This window comes from Conger conger, chromosome 5 (assembly GCF_963514075.1).
Source record: "Conger conger chromosome 5, fConCon1.1, whole genome shotgun sequence".
Lineage (NCBI taxonomy): Eukaryota > Metazoa > Chordata > Actinopteri > Anguilliformes > Congridae > Conger > Conger conger.
The window spans coordinates 50,777,195-50,796,089 of record NC_083764.1 but is presented as its reverse complement, the minus strand read 5'-3'; the positions used below and the strand labels follow the sequence as shown (position 1 = coordinate 50,796,089).

Here is an 18,895-nt window from a genome sequence, read left to right as displayed (position 1 = left end):
CCCAGGAATGGGTAGGTCTTTTTGCTAAATAAAATTATTCCATATTAAAATGACACCTTTCTCTTCTATTTCTGTTTGACACCCATGGTCACCTGTATAGTTTACCTGTGCCACCTACAATGCAACCTACTCATCAACCATATATTTCAAATTATAGATTTTTTTAAAGGTAATTCGTAACAATACATTTTTGTTTATTTTTGCCCATAGTAGCACAAGCAAGTTTTTTTTTTTTTAAACGAATATAAGAAAAAACGCAGCACACCTCAGTCACATGACAAGGGTCACATTACTGTACAGCTTCAGTTTCACATTGTCGGAAGTGACGCTTGTTGGTGTAGGTTTGGTTGGGGCGCAGTGTTCACTGACGGAGAGGACAATATCAAAACCATAAAGGGGAAAAATCCTGACGAATTGAACGGTTGTCGGTAAAACGGGACAGAAACATGTAAGTAGGCAACACAGCTTGTCGCCGATACTGGTTTACCACCAGGGTTTGCCCGCGTGGTTTACCTGTAGCGACGATTCTGGGGTGGGCTCAAGGGTGAAGAATTGAATAACCTATGGTGATGCGAGAAGCTGGACCTGTATATCTTTCATTTCATCTCCTTACTGCGGCCTATTATTATGCGATTCCATTGCAGCGCCCATTCAGAAACTCAAGCCACGCACTGTAGTGTAACGCTACGTTACCTAGCGATAGTTTGCTTGCTGACTAGGTGACTAATGTCGTTAGCGATGCAAAGGCATTCATAGCCCATATGAGCTGGGTAATGTCGTTAGCTAAACCTTTTAGCTTGCTAGCTAGCTAACGTGACAGGTTTAGGCTAGGACAAACGTTGGGTAACTAGACCCTTGGCCAGCCAGAGGAATTGTAGAAAGACGGTCTGATTAATTGTGGACATTTCACCTGCGACTGAGCTAGCTAGCAATGCACATCGAAAGTGTCGAACATTTCCCGTTGGCTTCTAGTAGGCTTCTAGTAACCGTTTGCTGATTAGTAACGCATATTGTTAGCCTCACTTGGTTTTTATTTATTGATTCATAGCTAATTATTAAGTTAATTATGAGCTTAATTTACCACGTTTTAACAAAAAACGGTGGTCCGCGCTATCTAACAAATTAAGACTGTAGCTAGCTAACCCAACCAAAATAGTTCGATTTTTATTTCTGCAACGTTAACGTTACCTAACATTAGAATATCACCTCGTTTTATTAGAATCAGCATGTCTGACTTTGTTGGTAAACTAGTCTAACGTTAATGACATCAACCTAACCTCCGTGCTAGGCGTCCCGCGATTTAGGGTCTGTTTACCTGATCTATATCTGAATTATAGACCATAAACATTTTCTCTGATATCTTTTTGCATCCCATAGGATACAAAGAAGGTAGCTAGCTAACATATTCAGACAGTGTGTAGTTAACGTTACAGATGATTGCATTTAAATCGCATTTGAGTTTGTGTAAATCCATCAGTCATTAACACCATTTTTGTATAAAAAGTATACTGCTGTTTGTAAGGACACTACGTTGGCTTATTACGAGGGACACGCAAGCTAATAGGAACATTTATGCTATGATTTATGGGAATTTATTTAAGTTTATCATGTGTATTTTTGAGTGGAGAGATTTACATACAAACAACCAAAGCTGGCAACACTGTTTCACATCCTTTTGAGTGGTTCTGTGAAAGATTAATTTTAGGAAGGTTAAGAATTTCGTTCGTTGTACCTATCAATTGTTCTGCTTCATGGCAAGTCGTTCTCCAGTACTATTTCAAGCAATTTTCCGCCTCAGTTCACACGAGCCTACTAAAACAGTCGGGTACCAGTATGTTCAGTCGTGTGTTGAAAAGCTTATCTCTGTGGAGACGCTCGATATCCAGAATAGTTGATTGAAAACCCAGAAGGGCTCCTGTGGCCTGATTAAAATGTTTTTTTTTTTCTTTTCGTTTTTTTCTTTTCTTTTGTATTACACACGAGTGCTGCAGGTAGATCGCGGCTTTGGTGTATCGTGCCCTAGTTTTGATGCGACAGTGTCATTAGTGTCATTTTATTTAATTGATATGCATCTAGTTTGTAGAAAAGCTATTCTGAATAGAATTACATATTTAACTTTTTTTTTTCTAGTGGCTGGTTATGACCCCTGAAAACATTGTGATGTTTTCAGGGGTCATAACCTACATCCAGTGCTCTTTACTTAGCTTTTTTTTTTTTTCAATGCACGTCTTGCTGGAATTGGATACTGAATGACTACCGTGAAACTACAGCATGCTTAAACCTGCTTCAGGCATAGGTTTTCAGATAAATCTGAAAAACTCATTTTTAATTAATCTGGAAGCTTTACTGGCTATGTATCGTCTTGGTTCCAGCCCCAGTGGTGCTTGTGTTGTGTATGTACAAAGGTTGGAATGTCAGAAATAAAGCGCAAATGGAGAGACCAAGCCCTGAAATAGAATTTAACCGTTTCTCCAGTTGACTCTCCAGTCAGTGTGAAGAGTCACAGGAGTGCAGATTTAGTCCAAACTTATTACCCCACCCCAGCTTTAGTATGGTGGCAATGCTGCTCATGTTGACACTTTCAACAGTTTTTGTTTTCTGTGGTGAGAATGCCTAACAGATTTGTTCATCTTCGTTTGGAAGCCAGTTGCCGAAGATAACATGTTCTGAAACAGATTTGATGCAGAACTGCCCTACTTTTAAAAACACGACCAAGCTGGTAAATCTTCCCTTTCAACACACAGGGAAGCTTTGTTAGTGTCTAGACAGTCCATAGAGATGCCAGACAAAAACATGTAGCCTAGGTTTGATGGGTGTCAGGGTGAACAGAAGGAGAAGATGTGAACTTACAATGGAGGGGAAAAGAGAATATTAAAACTTGTCAATCCATTCATGGTTGTATATTGCATAGATAGTTAATGTGCTAACAAGGCATTGTTCTGTGGAGGGATGTTTTTTAAAATAGATTTGAAATATCAATTAAGTTATTTGTGATAAAAAGGTGTACAGTTTATTTCAATTTTCTGATAAGTGTGGTGAAATCAAGCTCGTTTGGGAAAAATTAGAAATGTCAAGAAGCGACCTACAAGTGCACCACATCTGTGGGAACTTTAAAGCACTATTGGTGTGAACTTTCACAACCGAGGAGTATGACTGCCGAAAAGATAGCATTAATATCTTCACAGTTATTACTACATAAGGTGGCCATTTTGATGAATCTTGAGATTGAGTTTTTTTGTGAAATGAAAGGTGTTTATTTCTTTATATCTGATTGGTTGAAAATTTGGCAGTCTACTAAAACCTTTGACCTGTAGTGTAGGCTATTAACAGGTTATGGGCCACTGAGTTGGTATCCGTTTCTCATGTCCAACCAAACACTTTCCCTAGGGGCTCATTTTAAGATGCATATCAATGTTTCACCCGGGGATGTCAAATATCTTTGGCCTTCCTGACGGATGGCTGATGACTGATAAGGGAAAGCACTGATGCCATTTTCATAGGATGGCTGGACATGCCCTTTAGACGATGAGCCCAAGGCGTGTTTTCAATTCAATCCATGGCAAGGTGTGACAGAAATAGCTCCGCATTGTGTGAGTAATGAGCTATCCATTGGCAGCGGTTGTCACAGCAACGAAGAAGGAAGACTAAAAGAAATAAAGATGGTTATTCTGTAATCTAAAATTGAGGCAGTCTTTGTATGCATGCAATTAACATTAAACAGTACAGTACAGTAGTTTGCTTGTTTCCTGATATCACATATTTAGATGTTCCCTAGTAGTGATTAGATGTTTAATTAGACAACCACAACAGTTCATTTTAATGGAAAGGTCAACGATAAGGTACAGTATGTTCTCAGAAGAATCTTTGTCTTAATGGATTATTCAGCATGTGGCATCTAATTTGAAAATAGCAGAAGTCGGTGGAACATTTAACAATGATCTGAAATTAATTTCGGGAGAGTGATTTCTTATTACCGAGAACACAACTAGTCAGTGGGTCTTGCCAGCCTGGTGAGCATTTGATGGCTGCACAAACATTTATTTATTAACTTATTTATTCAGGATATTTCTTGAGGCTGATTACTTTTTGTAAGCCCAAGTCAATTATACCTGGTATGCAGGCCAGTTGCAATTCCAAACAACGATAAGGTATCTATAGACACTGGAGAACATCTCAAAATTTGTAACATTGAAATTCTTTTCTTGTTGATGAAGCTCAACATTTTCTAATTTGTATGTTCTATACATATTCATATAAGAGCTTGTTTGTATGTGCATCGTTGATAAGGTTTTTTCATTTCATAGTTCAGTGTGGTTATTTAAGTAATGTCTCTGGTAATGGGACCACAGTAATGTTTCAGTTTCTATTTTGTATAGCTTTATATACAATCCAGTCACACAGTGCTTCACAATGGGCGTTTTGGTCATTCAGTGTAAAATCGACCACCTGTTCTTTTCAACGTTTTCATTTTATACAGAATTGATCAATATTTGCCCTTAAGAGAACTTGCTGGACCATGATTTCTGACCTTCTGAATAACTAGCCATTACGGAGACTGAAAGCCAACCTATACCATAAGACATCTTTTTAGAATCTTTGCTAAAAAAGAGAATATTATTTTTTACGTTTAAAGTGAATTCTCAAAGTGGATGAATTCCATTTCACTGGAATTTTATTTCAGTGGTTAGCCAACATATTTTGTTGCTCGAAGGAATCTTTCAGTCTTTGTGCTGTGCACATTACTGGTTGAGGGACTGCTTACATGCTGCCAGGTCTGTCTTCCACATGAATTGCAAATATTGCTTGAATAAGGAATTTATTGATCTGTTAATCTTCACATTTGCTCATATCTAAAATTAAGTATATATAAAAAACAATAGGTCAGCTTTGAGCAACTTTGTCAAACAATTTATCCCATAGAGATTCACTTCCATGGACATTTATTGTTATTTTTCTGATTTTATTTTGGAAATAGAAAAATCAATTTTAGCCAACATCGGAGAAGCGGCAACTTTACACTGACCTCTCTAAAGGAAGTTTATTCCAAAATGGTGGGCATCGAAAACAGCAGATTTGCACACTTAACTCAAACAATATAGGCCAGAGCTTTTAAGGGTGATGAGCAGTGATTAAGGGTGGGGTCGTGTGTTGGCCAGGTCTTCACATCATTTCTGTGAATGACGCCTGTGAAAGCTGTTATAATGCAGTCCGTTCATTCAGGGAAGCCCTGATATGCAGATTCACCATGACTAATAACACTTGTTTCCTTCAGCAAACAGAAGCAGACACCACTGCAACATGAATCCAGTTTACAGCCCGGCTCCGACAGGGGTGCCCTACGCCAACCCCAAAGGAATAGGATATCCAGGTAAGCAGGGTCCCACGCCCCTCAGAATCACTGGACGACCCAGCTAACCCTCACCTCATCATTAATGTTGCTGACCAGTGCAGGCCTGACCTTCCCAGCCATAGCTATGCAGGAACCCTACAGTTGCAGGGCATTTGTTTAGTTTGATTTCATGATATCTGATATTATTGAAATTCATCTACATCCACATAATTGCATAGTGCTGATGACATAAGGCACATACTCACTCATGTCATTGCACATATACTTGCATTCAGGGTAAAGCCAACAAGTGGTTAAGTCTTATTTTTATTGTGAACAATGGAAAGCATCTTGCTAAAATCTAGCAACATTAAGTTGCTATGAAGTACCGCAAGGGGCAAATGGGCCTCAAATTCAAATTCTGCAGCACTGCCTTTATGCATACAATTATGACATTGTTTTTGGTGGGTATCTCAAACAGTGTAGGCTGCAGTCTGCCCTGTGCCTGTGGGAAGGTTGATGTCTCTCTCTTTTGCGTTCATAGCAGGTTTTCCGGTCGGCTACGCTGCAGCTGCTCCTGCTTATTCCCCCAATGTGTTCCCTGGGGCCAATGCTGCCTTTCAGACAGGTAAAGTAAGGGCTCTCTTCATGGTCTTCCCCAAAGGGACTTTAAGGGGTAGAGACGACGTGGTCGCGTGGTTACGGTCTGGCTGTGACTCAAAGTGAACATGGCTATTGATGAAATCTGATGAGGAGCCATGCCCAGGATTCTGTTACATGCCACACATGCGTTTCTGGTTTCCAGGCCGAAGTATATTTCCCATTTCAGCCAAGCCATTTTGGCACATGCTTGGGAAATCCTGGAATGCTGTCATTTCCAGAATACATATTTGCTTATTTTATTTATCTTTTATTTACACAGGTAGTCTCGTTGAGATCAGTATCTCAAAATGTTTGGAAGTTTGGAAGTTTAATCCATCTGTGAGGGGCATTAAACATAGAACCGGTTTTGCCCAGCTCTGTGTTTACGTGTGGGATTTCTAAAGTGAAAAATTCCTGAGACCTGGTACCATAGATTTTAAAAATAATTCAAGATTTAAGATGAAACATAGTGGGGAATTAGATAAACAAATTGAATGCAATTCCCTTCTGTTCCTAAAAATTCCCTACTTTTTCCATATTAAATACATTGTTGAGTAAGAAATGTATCCCCTCTGATAAAATGCATCAAGTGCATCAACAGGATTTAAAATGGAAGGTGCTGCATGCATGTACAAAATGTCTCCGTAATCAAATGCTGTTGAAATGGCAGTTGATTTGTACAATGGTTTTTCTATTGACAAACATGCTTTATTTCTGTACAAGAATCCTATCTTAGCTTTAAGCTTATGAGACCGATGTTCCACATAAATCTTAAAGGACAGTATACTATCCAGCCAAATTCCCAAATAGGTATACGATTTTAATTATTATTTATATTAATTTAAAGCAAGCTTGTGACTAACAAGGCTAACTGAAAAGCATCAATGGCGGATTAAATTAGTAAGGGCCTGTTAAGCAAGGACCCAGTGGCATACAAGATTGTACCATCTGCATAAAAATGAATGAAAATACTGTTCTTTTCAACACTGTATTGTATGTACTGAACAAAAGGTACTTTCTCTCGCTTGTATCAAGAAGGATTCCATTGGATCCCACACCAAGACCTTGATTTCTATGCTTTCTGTAACAAGAAGCAATTCTATATTTCCCTGTGATTTCAAGATTTGTTTGTTCTCTTATTTATACGGATGTCCGTTTCATGTGGTTTTATGTCGCCTCTGATATTTCAGGTTTCACGCCCGGCACGCCGTACAAAATGTCCTGCTCACCCACCACCGGTACCGTACCGCCATACTCTCCATCACCAAACCCCTACCAGGCAGCCGTCTTCCCTGTGAGAAGTGCTTACCCACAACAGAACCCATACGCACAGGTGAGTACAGCTGGCCAGTAGCAAGCACTCTACAGAGTTGAAGAGAGTTGAAGAGAGTTGAAGAGAGTTGAAGAGAGTTGAAGAGAGTTGAAGAGAGTTGAAGAGAGTTGAAGAGAGTTGAAGAGAGACGTTCTACTGATTGTGCAGAGCTGGACATGCGTTTATTCTCAGCTGGTGTAAACAGGATGAAGGAGATTATTCAATGTCTCACCTCTCACTCTCTCCTCTTTCACTCCTCCTTTCCGTCCCTCTCCTCCATTTGTCTCTCCTCCCACTCTCCCTCACTCTGTCTATGACCTCCTGTCTCTGAGCAGCAAGGTACCTACTTCACACAGCCCCTGTACGCAGCTCCGCCCCACGTCATACACCACACCACAGTGGTCCAGCCCAACGGAATGCCAGCGACCATGTACGCGCCCCCCATCCACGCGCCCCGTGCCAACGGCGTCGCCATGGGAATGGTGGCCGGCACCACCATGGCAATGTCTGCGGGTAAGTGCTCTGCCGCCGAAATGGCTGGTTTTTAAGCGCTTCACATTCAGTAGACTGTTTGCCAGAGTAAAAAGTGCCGTGTCATCAGCTTAGTAGCATACAAAGCTACAACCAGCTGGAGCACACAGTGGAGATACAATGTGAGATACAAGTGCCCTCCTATGGCATCTCATCACTTTTAAAGATGAGCCTAAACTCACTCTCCATGTGAAATTAATGTTGTTCATCAGGCGAGCTGGTTGCATAACACCAAAAGTGATTTTCATAGATCCAGTCGGTAACACGTCATTGTCATGAAGATGGGGCCTTCCGAGGGTGAAAACAAACTTGTCTGCCATTGTTCTGAATAGGGAGCCATCGTAGATAATCGCCTTTTTAGTATTTTAATGAGTAATATCGTCATCTAATTGTATTCAGTTGTCATATTTAGAGACCAGCAGAGAGATTTTGGATCTGTAGCGTGTGGATTTGTTGCTTGTAGTTGTAGAGCACCTCATGGAGGAGCCCTGTTTTAACAGCACTGGGATTGTATAAACTGTCTGAATACCCATGGCCACAGCCATAATGCTGAACATAACCCCCGCTAGTTCCTGATCCTCTTTGAAAGTCCTCTGATTCATAAACTCAAAAACCTTGATTTTTATTTCTTTGAAAATGACATTTTGGTACATGAAGCTGCTTGAATTTTGATATGACAGTGGTAATTCTAAAAAGCTTTATGTCCAAGTTTGATATAAATGCCTAATAAATGGCTGAGGTACAGTAGGCCAACCAGTACATGAAATGCAGACTATTAAATTATTAACTTATTAACGTTGAGATGCGCAGTAGATCACAGCACCTGCGCTCAGCCCCAGCGTAATTGCAGTTGTCGTGAGAAACTGTATCTTAATAGATGTTGTGGTCGCCTTTAACTGGCAGGGACCTTGTTGACGACTCACTCCCCAGCTCCAGTACAGCCTCACCAAGTCACAATGCCCACATACCGGCCACCTGGAACACCCACCTACAGCTACGTGCCCCCCCAGTGGTAAAAGGACAACACCGTAAGTACCTGCTAGAATGTTCTCAGATGAAACATTGAATTACGTCCTTGTTTTCATGTCCTGAAAGGCAGAATGGGTAATGCAATATAAATATAAAGAAATGATACCTCACTGGGTTCTTGCCTTGTTTGGCTGTCAGTTCATAATATTGAGGTTATCTCTGAGGTTGTGCTGAAAATTAACCTCTGGGCAAGTGATGTTTTAGACTAAACATTAAGTAAATAGCCCTTGTCTAACAAGTGGACCAGCAGACATTTGCCACCATTTTATTTATCCTACAGTATATAGAAGTTCAGAACAATAATGTAAAAATGTTATATACAGTGGTCGCCTCAACGCATGATTCTGCATTTTTTTATGCAGAAAATGAGCCAAACAGTTGTGAGATTCAAAGTGAAAGTACTTAATTTAGATAGTCAAAAGCGACAAGTCACGCTCCAGTTTAGCTTGCTCAAAATGAGTAAATTAAAACCAAAATAGCTCCTAGGGAGAACTCCAAAACATTGTTTATAGTTTATTTCAATCCTTCTATTCCTGCTATTTCTTCAGACTTCTGTTACAGGTGTCATAATAAAATTATGACCAACCTACATTTATCGTGTTATTACTATTATGAGTTGGCATATTATGGCAAAAATAGCTGTTTCTATCTGAATTTGTGTTTTTGAATTTTATTTCTAAATAAATTCCTACATTCCAAAGATGCAGCGTTCCATGGGCTAGCGTGACCACTGATACACAGGAATGTGTTCCCTGATGCTGCCTGTTCAGTTTGCTTCTCTGGTCTGTAGGTTGAAGATACTAGATATGCAGTCATATTCAGACCAGTATTCTACACATGGTGCTGAAGCCCTGATGTCACCAACCAGGATTTCATTCGTCCAGTCAAATTGAGAAAAAAAAGAAGAAAAAAAGTAACCAAACAGAGAAAAGAAGGCAGATCGAGAATCTTCCCACCCTGGGTAACTGTTCCACTCCAATCTCCAACTCCACAGTTCTGTACGCTTTACAGCCGATGACTAGGCCATGACAACCACTGTGGACTGTCACACAACTCTAAATTACAGAAAAGGCAGTTTACTTGTTTTAGTTTTGGACCCATATCTAGCCGAATGCATGTTTATATAGACGCCAGTGTGAAAATATATTTAAAAAGCTTGCTCTATGTAGCTGCAGTGACTGATGCAAAACTGTCCGAAGCAAAATCCAAAGGTATTGAGTAGAAAAAAAAATGAAACTATTGTATAAACAGGGGCTACCACTCAGTATCACAGAAGCTATGTCTTAATGTTCCTAAGTAAGTATTTCTTTATAAATGAACATGTACATTAAGTTTACTATACAAAAACTCAGTGCAGTATACTTTGAACCAATGCTAAAGTTTAACATTTTCTTTAATGTGGTTTTTGTTTTGTACTGGCATAACAAAGCAGACTTTCATTTTGTTGGGTGATTCTGCATTGATATACATTTGTATATCATTTGTAGATGCTGGTTTTTGGGGTGGGTGGATGGGTGGTTCTGCACAGTGGCCTACCTGCCTAACCAGGTATGTTCCCCTTGGCTCTTATCCTGTGTAGTGTTTGCGTGCGTGCGTGCGTGCGTGCGTGCATGCGTGCGTGCGTCTGCAGGACAGAGCCTCAACAAAATACCGCAGAACTTTTTTTCCCCTTTTACTCCCCCTTTGTTTTATTATTTTTCTGTAATCTCACCTGAATAAAAAACGGAAAGCCCATAACGGGGGTGGTGAATGAAGGACCAGCCATACCCTTAGACGTTTTTAGACGGAGGCGCTGTTTCTTGGTTTACTGAATGTTTTGCCATTTTATTACACTTTAAATGTACAAATTGCTAGTCATTTAAATGTCTTTTTAAAACTACTGGTGAGCAGTTCTCTTACGTGGGTCATTCATTTGTTGGGTAGCTTAGTCCGGTCTTAAAGTGATTACCTCAAGGCCACACGAGAATGGACTGACCACATCATTGTCTTTTAGGAATTCACACTGCTTCCTTCATATTACCTCATATCTGTGGGCTGTGTCGAGGAAGTGATGGTAATCCTTCTTTTGTATTATATATTTTTAAAAGACCAAAAAACAGCAAATATAATGAGTATTGTCAAAGGTTCTCATTCATTAATTGATATCGATGCTTGTGCAAGTAGGCCAGCTATATGCTCAAATGAACATGCCTAAATGAACATGTGCTCTTCCACTCAACTCATTTAAGCATATTGCTAATAATCGACTATTTGAATCTACTTCTCCTAATATAATTTTCAAATATTACATCCTAAAATGATTTTGAAATTGCCTATTCCCTTTTGTTTTGAGAGACTGGCTATTTCAATAATCAAATAACCCTAATGTTTTTTTTGTGTTTCTTTTCAAAGCCCTTTGTACACCCTGCCTAATTAATTTCAGCAGCATATGTTTATGCAAACACCGTAAAGCATTTGTATAAATATATTCTGCCTGCATCGGACTGTACGATCAGAATACTTCTCAGTTGAAAGATGAGAATTTTGGCAGATAAAATTCTATAATGAGTAGTTGAACATGGTGAACATTTTAACTGCATCTCACCAGGTTGGCTGCATTCGTTTCCCCAGAAAGGATGGTGACAGCGTATCTTATTTGGCTTCCTGCAATTCAACCACTTAAAATACATTGACCAGAGTTTGGTTCCAGTTCAACGTGGCCAAACTTTGCTGAAACTAACCTAACAACCAGTACAGGCTGATCTAGAACAAAATGAGAGATCCAATGTTCTAAGGTGGATCTCCACAAGGTTCAGGAATATGCCTTCATATCCTGGTTTGTATTTAATTTAGACTAAAACTTCCACAGTGACACTGCTGAACTCCAAGCAATGTGGGAAGTGCACTTGTACACAATAGGGTTGATGGGGCTTGGGAAGAATCTGTTAGGTCTCTTGTTTTTGCCTTCAGATTCATTGAAATTAAGCATTAAGCCTGTGACAGCAGGTGAAAATACTTGACTGCCCAGTTACCCATCCTGCTACTTGCAACAAGCGAGCGTGAGAACAGAGGTTTGAACTGTCTTTTTGTCGATGCAGTGACCACTTAATTAAAAGCACTACTTGTGTATTTTTTGTTTGCTGGTTGAGTTCTGAATTGCTGTCCGAAATGTGACTTATAGTATTCTGACTATAATGGAATGTTTTCTTTTTGTCGTTACTTTTTTATTATTTTTTTTATTTTCCTTTGTTGTCTCAGCAATACAGTTGTACTGGTATTGTACTACTCGATTTCACATACAAGGACAATCACCGCTTTGTGTCTCCGCATTGTCTGTGGCCTGGGAATATCCACTCATTTAAGGAACGGCGTCCTTCCGACGCTATTCCTGCCCATTCCCACATTTTTTGGAAGCTGCCCTTCATGTGACCCTGCAGCACAGTGGCTGGAAGCTGGTCCGCAGGGAAAAGCACGGCAAACGTATTCTTCCGGTCCTGTCATTGTGTGTGGTATCCACTAGGTGGCGCTGTGTCTCTGAACTCAACAACATTGATCAAAGGAAATGTTTTTTTTTTTTTTTATGTTTGCAGAGATGTACTGTATTTCCAACATTTTAAATAAAGTTGATATACAAAACTTTAAATTGGCGTTGGTGTTTTTCTAGTGTCCACTTGATCTACCCAATTAAGTCAGACATCCCAACAGCGTCTCATTCTCTGATTAATCCAGGTAACCTTCACTTTTTTTATGCATTCTTTTTCATGCCAGCAGGGAGAGACAAAGAGCATGAGGCTAACAAAAGCAATAGGGTTACAAATCACATATACCTTTGGGAAAATAGACCCCTCAGAATGCAATCCATCATCTTTTCAGGATCATATACACTATACCATATGTTATATCCAATACATTTGTGATTTGAGTATGTTAATTATTTTACCTCTGTTGATATAACAACTGAGTTCAAGAAACCTTGAGCCATGAGCTTGATTAGGACTTGATAGCTGGCCAACTTGCAAAAATACTTAAAAAAGTGTGTTCTATTGTTGAAATATCATGTGGCTTGTCTCTAAAATATTATAAATGCATTCAAGATGCTTAACTGAAATGTGATCCACACCAAAAAAAGAAAAATATTTTTTTCCTGCTGAAGCACAGCATTATGTTTTAGTAGCAGGCCCAGAGGTTATGTGATGAAAATACCCAGTAGCTTTACTAGGTGCTTTGGCATCCACTGGTTACATATTTGTGACCGGAAAAAAAAAAAGCGCATTCATGATTTGCACATTTTAATCCTACCCGAAGCCTACATTTATTTGCGAATGAAAAGCAGAATAATGGCTTCCATTTGCATACAGGCACACTTCTGGGGGTAAATGCACAAAGGCAGTAGGCCTGTTCTGCACAGTACTACATGAAGACAACCACATTTCCATCAAAGGCTGTACAAATTTGGATGACTCAGTTTCTTCTAAGAAGAAATAAACAAATCACTCAAACCCCAGGGTAAAGAAATGAAATGAAAAATCCAATTAGAATTGTTTCAAAACCCTCCAGATTGATTGCGATCACTTCAAGGAAATGCATAAACCTACAGCTTCTGGGGAAGAATGTAAGCTCGGTTGCAGATATATAAGAAAAACAAATGGAACAAACGCTGATGAGGCAAGCGTTTATTGTGCAGCCCCTCGCAGCATTTAAGTCCAAAATAATACAGGAGGGAAAAAACGATTAGCCTGCTTTCACTTAGAACTTGTACAGACAGCATCTCAGCTCAGTGCTGCTCATTGAGTTATGAGGTGGAGCTGCTGTGTGAGTGTGTGTCACTGTGAAACACTGCCAGGAGACTCCAACGCCCATGAGCATATGAGCCTATTGTGTGGGTTCAGTGGGCTCCAGAATTATTGGCACCCTTCATGATAATTTATAAAAAAGGTTACATTAAAATGTATGAAAAAATACTGAGCTGCCAAAATGAGGGTGACATATGTCAATAGTCTTGCTAAAGCGAGAAGTAACGCTCCTACAATAGTGGTTGAGGGCTAGGTGTAAGTTTCAGGTCACATCTTTAATTACGAGGGTGAGTACCTACACTCAGTTCACAATAATCAGATCTCAGCACAATCAGCATTTTGATTCAAGTTCATTCAAATAGTCCTGCCTGAGGCTTTTGGTGAGGCTCACAAATTAATTTTGATGTTAACCTTGCCAAGTATGAACTACTATAATGTCTGAGGTATTGGGTCTGGCAGTCAATGCTTGTAGTTATATTTGATACAGTCTAGTTATGCAAGGTTTAAAAAGTCAATTACACTGTTAACTCACTTCAACTGCTTTCTTGTATAGCAACTGGTTGGTTATTATTTTAAAAGTGTAAATAAAAAGAAGATAACCCTGTGGCACTGTTGGATACCACTCAACTGCATAACAATGACTAATCCCTGTCCTGTCAGGTAGCTGTGTGTTAATTAATTAAGGCAAAAGGTAGTCAGGTACAATATGATACTTACACATTTGTGTGTGCACTGATTTTAAGATCAGATGGTGCTGAGGGAATTGGCTTTTATTTTGACCCTGTAATACCACGATTATTGTTGTAGCAGGGCCGGTCCGTTTCAGGATTTTGTGCCAACTTCTGCTCTTAATTATTTAATTGACTCAATCATATCTTATCTCACATGTGTACGATTACCAGCTACAGCTGCAGCCTGCAAGTGTATCCTTTTTTTCAGATTTTACTGTGCTCAAGTACAGGGTTGAACCAGGGTAATTTACAGAGCTATCAGCAAATTAAAAACAAGGCAATTGGTTGGAACAAAAAGCAGTATGCAGACTAGCCCTCAAGGACCGGAGTTGTGCACCCCTGGGTTATATCCTCATTATTATGACTTCAAGGCTTCAGCTTGGGATTTGCAAGTCTGCTGATGAGTTGTCTTTAGCTGGCTAAAATTGGCACATCCCTGCCACCACGATGCCACAGCCGGACTGCCATTTGCACCTCTGTATGTTTTCAAGCATTATGTTTGTGCCATGTTGGCTTGCTGGCGTGTAGAAGACAGTGTGTGTGCGCTAATATTTTTGTGTGGATTCATTTATTTGGCAGGAATATGCTCAGAGTACCAGGGCATGACACTAAGATACCGTAACTGCTGTTAATTAGCAGCTTCTTCTGCATATAAATCAAGGCAGCAGAGGCCCAGCAACAGTCTTGGCTGTGACAAGTTTGAGATTAATTTAGACACAATTACACATCAGCAAGTTGGCTCTGAAATACAGTCTGACATGTCTCCGCTGAATTCCAAAAGAGTTTTGAGGAACCATTAATAACACTAATAATTTCCAAAACGTCATTCTCCCATTTTACAAGCGGTAGCACACAAGAATTTCAAGGTAAGCCTCCATGAAATTTGTCATTCCAGATGAATGCTTGGAAAGCATCCAACTCTTCAGAAGTCTTTCACTGCAGCATCTCTTGAATAGTTATGCATGGTCTGCCTCAACCATTAGCAAGGTGGTTAATACAATGTTGTGGTAGCAAAGGTTTAATTGCAGTATGTTGTAACTGAGTTTGGTGCTTGACTTGTTATGTGTTGGGGTCTTCATATCTCCATCATGGCTTCAGTTTTGGAACTCACGCAGCAGTTTATCATATATTCTATGAAACACTCAATTTAATGGGTCCATGTCAACAGTACTGTGCAAAAGTCTTAGGCATATGTTAAAAAAAGAGGCTTTCACAAATAACTAAAGGAACAGTTTTAAATATAAAAAAATGTTACAATAAAGAACAGTGAACAGTTAACTAAATTAAATCGATATGTATTGTGATCACACTGAGCCTTTAAAATTTTTTAATCAGTTCTCTTAGGTAACTGTCCTGAAGTTTTATAAGAAAATCAGCTGGTCGGTTGTACCAAACATATAATTACTTATATGTTACTTTATTAAATGAAATGAAAAAATGTCACTGTAACATTATATTTTTGGAAAAATTAGTGTTTGGAAATCTCAAGTTTTCCTTTTGTACTGACACAATGCAGAAAACAAAAAGTACATTTAAAAATATCTACTAAATTCATATTTTAAAAATGCTAGGGTTCCAAAGACTTTTACACAGTACTGTATATACGTACACTCACTAAGCACTTTATTAGGAACACCTGTACACTTACTTATTGGGTGACAGCAGTGCAATACATACAATCATGCAGATATGGGTAAGGAGCTTCAGTTAATGTTCACATTAACCATCAGAATGGGTAAACATTTTATCAGTGATTTTGACCATGGCATGATTGTTGGTGCCAGACATGGTGGTTTGAATATCTCAGAAAATGCTTATCTAATGGTATGTTCATGCACAACAGTCTCTAGAGTTTGCAGAGAATGGTTTGAAAAACAAAAAAAACATCCAGTAAGCAGCAGTTCTGCAGCTGACAGGAAGGTGACAGTAACGCAAATAACCACACATTACAACAGCAGTATGCAGAAGAGCATCTCGGAACACACAACGCATCAAATCTCTTAGTGAATAGGCTACAGCAGCAGAAGAAAAATAAGTCTAATAAATACCTAATAAAGTGCTCACTGAGTGTATATTATGTATGCCCAGAGACAGAAAACTTTAGAGAGTTCTTCAAAACCTTCTAAATTAGTCAGATCATCAGTAAACCGTAAAAATACACAGTGTAGGACAGCCTTGGATATGGGCCTATGCCAACAGATGGCTGCAAAAAACACTTCCCGATTATGCAGTTAGATGGCTGAGTGGGTGAGTATCAAGACATTTTATTTGTATCGGGATGAACTCTCATCTCAACTCAAGGTTCACAGCAATTCATGCAAAACCTCATCGCATTTTCGGATGACGGTTCAAATGGCACTTCGACAAAGAAGTTCATTACTGAAATAAATTAACATGAAGGCCCACTCGAAGGAACAGGAGTGGCAGCTGGAAAAGAACATGACGGGGGACAAAGTGACGGACTTCTTGGGTCAGACTCTGGACCAGGTGAGCTTCTGCTGGATGAAATCTTTGGGATTGTTGGATCTTAGCGTACAGACGTTAACTTCATAGTTGGATACCCCAAGTCCATTGCAGACAAATGAATTCACAGAAATGAGGCATATGGGGTATTTATCCCCTCAGTACAGACAGGACAGAGCGCTTTGTGGTACCCTTTCTCTTTTTGAATTCTGATGCAATGAACATTAAACAACAAATACATAAGCTAGTTATCTGGCATGGTGAACAATTGGCATGTGTTAAAAAAAAACAAAAAAAAAACAACACACATTGAAAGAAGTCCTTTCTTCAGTCATGGTCTTTTGATGTACAAAGCGCAAGCTATAGCATAATCACATGATGAGACTTGGAGCAGTAGGTAGTAGAGTTAGTACTAACAGGTGCATCTGTAGTTGAAGTAGCGGAGTAGTAGTGCTATGGTTGTATTCCTAGTGCTAGAAACGACGGTAATGTTCTTTCCAAAGAATAACCAAGGTCCAAGAGCTGGTGCCCAAAGTCTGATTGTAACCAACCTATAAAGTGCTTTCTCAAAGGAAAAAAAAAATATCATCATAATAATTATAGCAACTATAATACAATATCAATAATAAACAAAAAAACAAAAAACAAAAGTTCAGGCACAAGCAGCACGTGTCCCCTCATTTCTTGAAGGGTGTTAGCCTGCCGATGTTGTGCCAGAAGTTGGAGCTCTTGCGCTTGGGCTCGGCGAGCATGAAGACCTGCTGCTGGGGCAGAGCGGCGGGCAGCGTTGGGTGCTTCTGGCGCAGGAGGAAGTCGTAGTAGGGCCTGGTCACAGCTGCCGGAGGGGACAGGAAGTCAGTTGGAGAGGACCACACACAGGCTTGCAAACATGCTCTGTACACACTCACCTGAATAATACACCACTGTGCAACAGAGCCGATAAAGTACGTGTTGCTAATAGCTAACAAATATATTTGGTATCGGTTCACGATACAATACTTACAATATACGTACATGTAAGTGGGGTAAAAATAGAAATAATACCTTTTCTAAAATACATTTAAATAATCTTTATACATATAAATATATTGCTTCATTGTTTGTATATATATATATCCTAAATGTCCAGAACCCCTCTACTTCACACCCCAGCTGTCCTACAAAAGGCCAAGACAGTCAGCAACGGGCACACTCCGAAAGTTAGCTGAAAATACAGTAGGTTCAGTAACATTAGTGGGGAAGCAGACGGCCAACTGAGGCTTAATGCAAGAGGGAACATGACAAACGGCCAGCCTCACAGGCCAAGGAGATTAGTTCTGTGTATGTACCCTTGACAAATGACAGCATATAAGGCTTATGTTATATCTGGATACTACTACTACTACTTATAGTGCTGGATACTATGTAATGCCTTGTATTAGGCCAGGGTGGATCAGTCGAGTTAGCCGTAGCGTAGTCAGGCTCGCACGTTACCCTGAGGCTAACGGAAGAGGTCACGACCCTGGGAGGACACCCAGGACAGGGCCCTGCGCAGGACCCCCGGGACGGGGGGCGACCTCGGTGGAGCCCGGAGGTAGCGGGGGGTTCGGGGGCCGAGGAAAGGAGGGGCGTTGTCGCCTAACAGGTGTCGGAACCCTGAGGCACGCCGAAGGGGGGTGGGGGGGGCAACGGATGGAGAAAAGGCACAGAAAGAGGGACAGAGAGAAGGATAGATGGACATGAGGATGCTGGTGGTGAAGGAAACAAGACAGGGATAGAAAAGTCTGGAAGAAAAGCGATGGAACATGATGCACTCAGTGGCCATCTGTCTGACATCCCTGCTGTAAAATCCAGCTATGCCAGCTTGACCAGCTTGAAAATTGAGCTGGTCAAGCTGAGTATGAGCTGGTCAATCAGCATGGCCAAGCTGGTCGTAAAGCTGTTCTAGCTGGGTATGATCAGGTCAACCAGCTAGTGCTGGTAGCTTATTTCAAAACATAGCTTGAGCTGGACTGAACTGGCCAACAGCAAAACCATGTTGAGATGAAATAACCAGCCACCAGTTGTTTCAAAACCTAGTTTGAACTGTTTTTTTCAGCAGGGATCC

At 40.1% G+C, this 18,895-nt stretch overlaps 2 protein-coding genes across 6 annotated transcripts in view; one reads left to right on the top strand and one right to left on the bottom strand.

The window, feature by feature from the left end:
• Positions 1-318: 318 nt before the first annotated feature.
• Positions 319-12,465, top strand: LOC133128490 (myelin-associated neurite-outgrowth inhibitor). Of its 2 annotated transcripts, none has more exons than XM_061242072.1 (7): positions 319-448; positions 5,273-5,368; positions 5,874-5,957; positions 7,162-7,304; positions 7,619-7,796; positions 8,745-8,842; positions 9,634-12,465. In XM_061242072.1, exons 2-6 carry the CDS (start codon positions 5,299-5,301, stop codon positions 8,828-8,830), a joined length of 561 nt encoding a protein of 186 aa, XP_061098056.1. In that variant the 5' UTR covers positions 319-448; positions 5,273-5,298; the 3' UTR covers positions 8,831-8,842; positions 9,634-12,465. The 2 variants fall into 2 exon arrangements, with proteins under 2 accessions (XP_061098056.1, XP_061098055.1); XM_061242071.1 differs by having other exon boundaries at positions 8,718-8,842.
• A 4,129-nt stretch (positions 12,466-16,594) lies between these two features.
• LOC133128635 (rho guanine nucleotide exchange factor 4-like) overlaps positions 16,595-18,895 on the bottom strand; it is a 39,672-nt gene continuing 37,371 nt past the window's right edge. For all 4 annotated transcript variants that reach the window (XM_061242318.1, XM_061242319.1, XM_061242320.1 and 1 more), the window contains one exon: positions 16,595-17,644. In XM_061242318.1, coding sequence (XP_061098302.1) covers positions 17,487-17,644 — 158 coding nt within the window. In that variant the 3' untranslated portion in view covers positions 16,595-17,486. The remainder of the gene's footprint in view (positions 17,645-18,895) is intronic.

Excerpts from the sequence above, each read along its gene's own strand:
- LOC133128490 (XM_061242071.1), top strand. The coding sequence starts at position 5,299 with ATGAATCCAGTTTACAGCCCGGCTCCGACAGGGGTGCCCTACGCCAAC. Across the intron at positions 5,369-5,873 it reads CAAAGGAATAGGATATCCAG|CAGGTTTTCCGGTCGGCTAC; the intron begins GTAAGCAGGGTC and ends TTGCGTTCATAG. Across the intron at positions 7,305-7,618 it reads AACAGAACCCATACGCACAG|CAAGGTACCTACTTCACACA; the intron begins GTGAGTACAGCT and ends GTCTCTGAGCAG.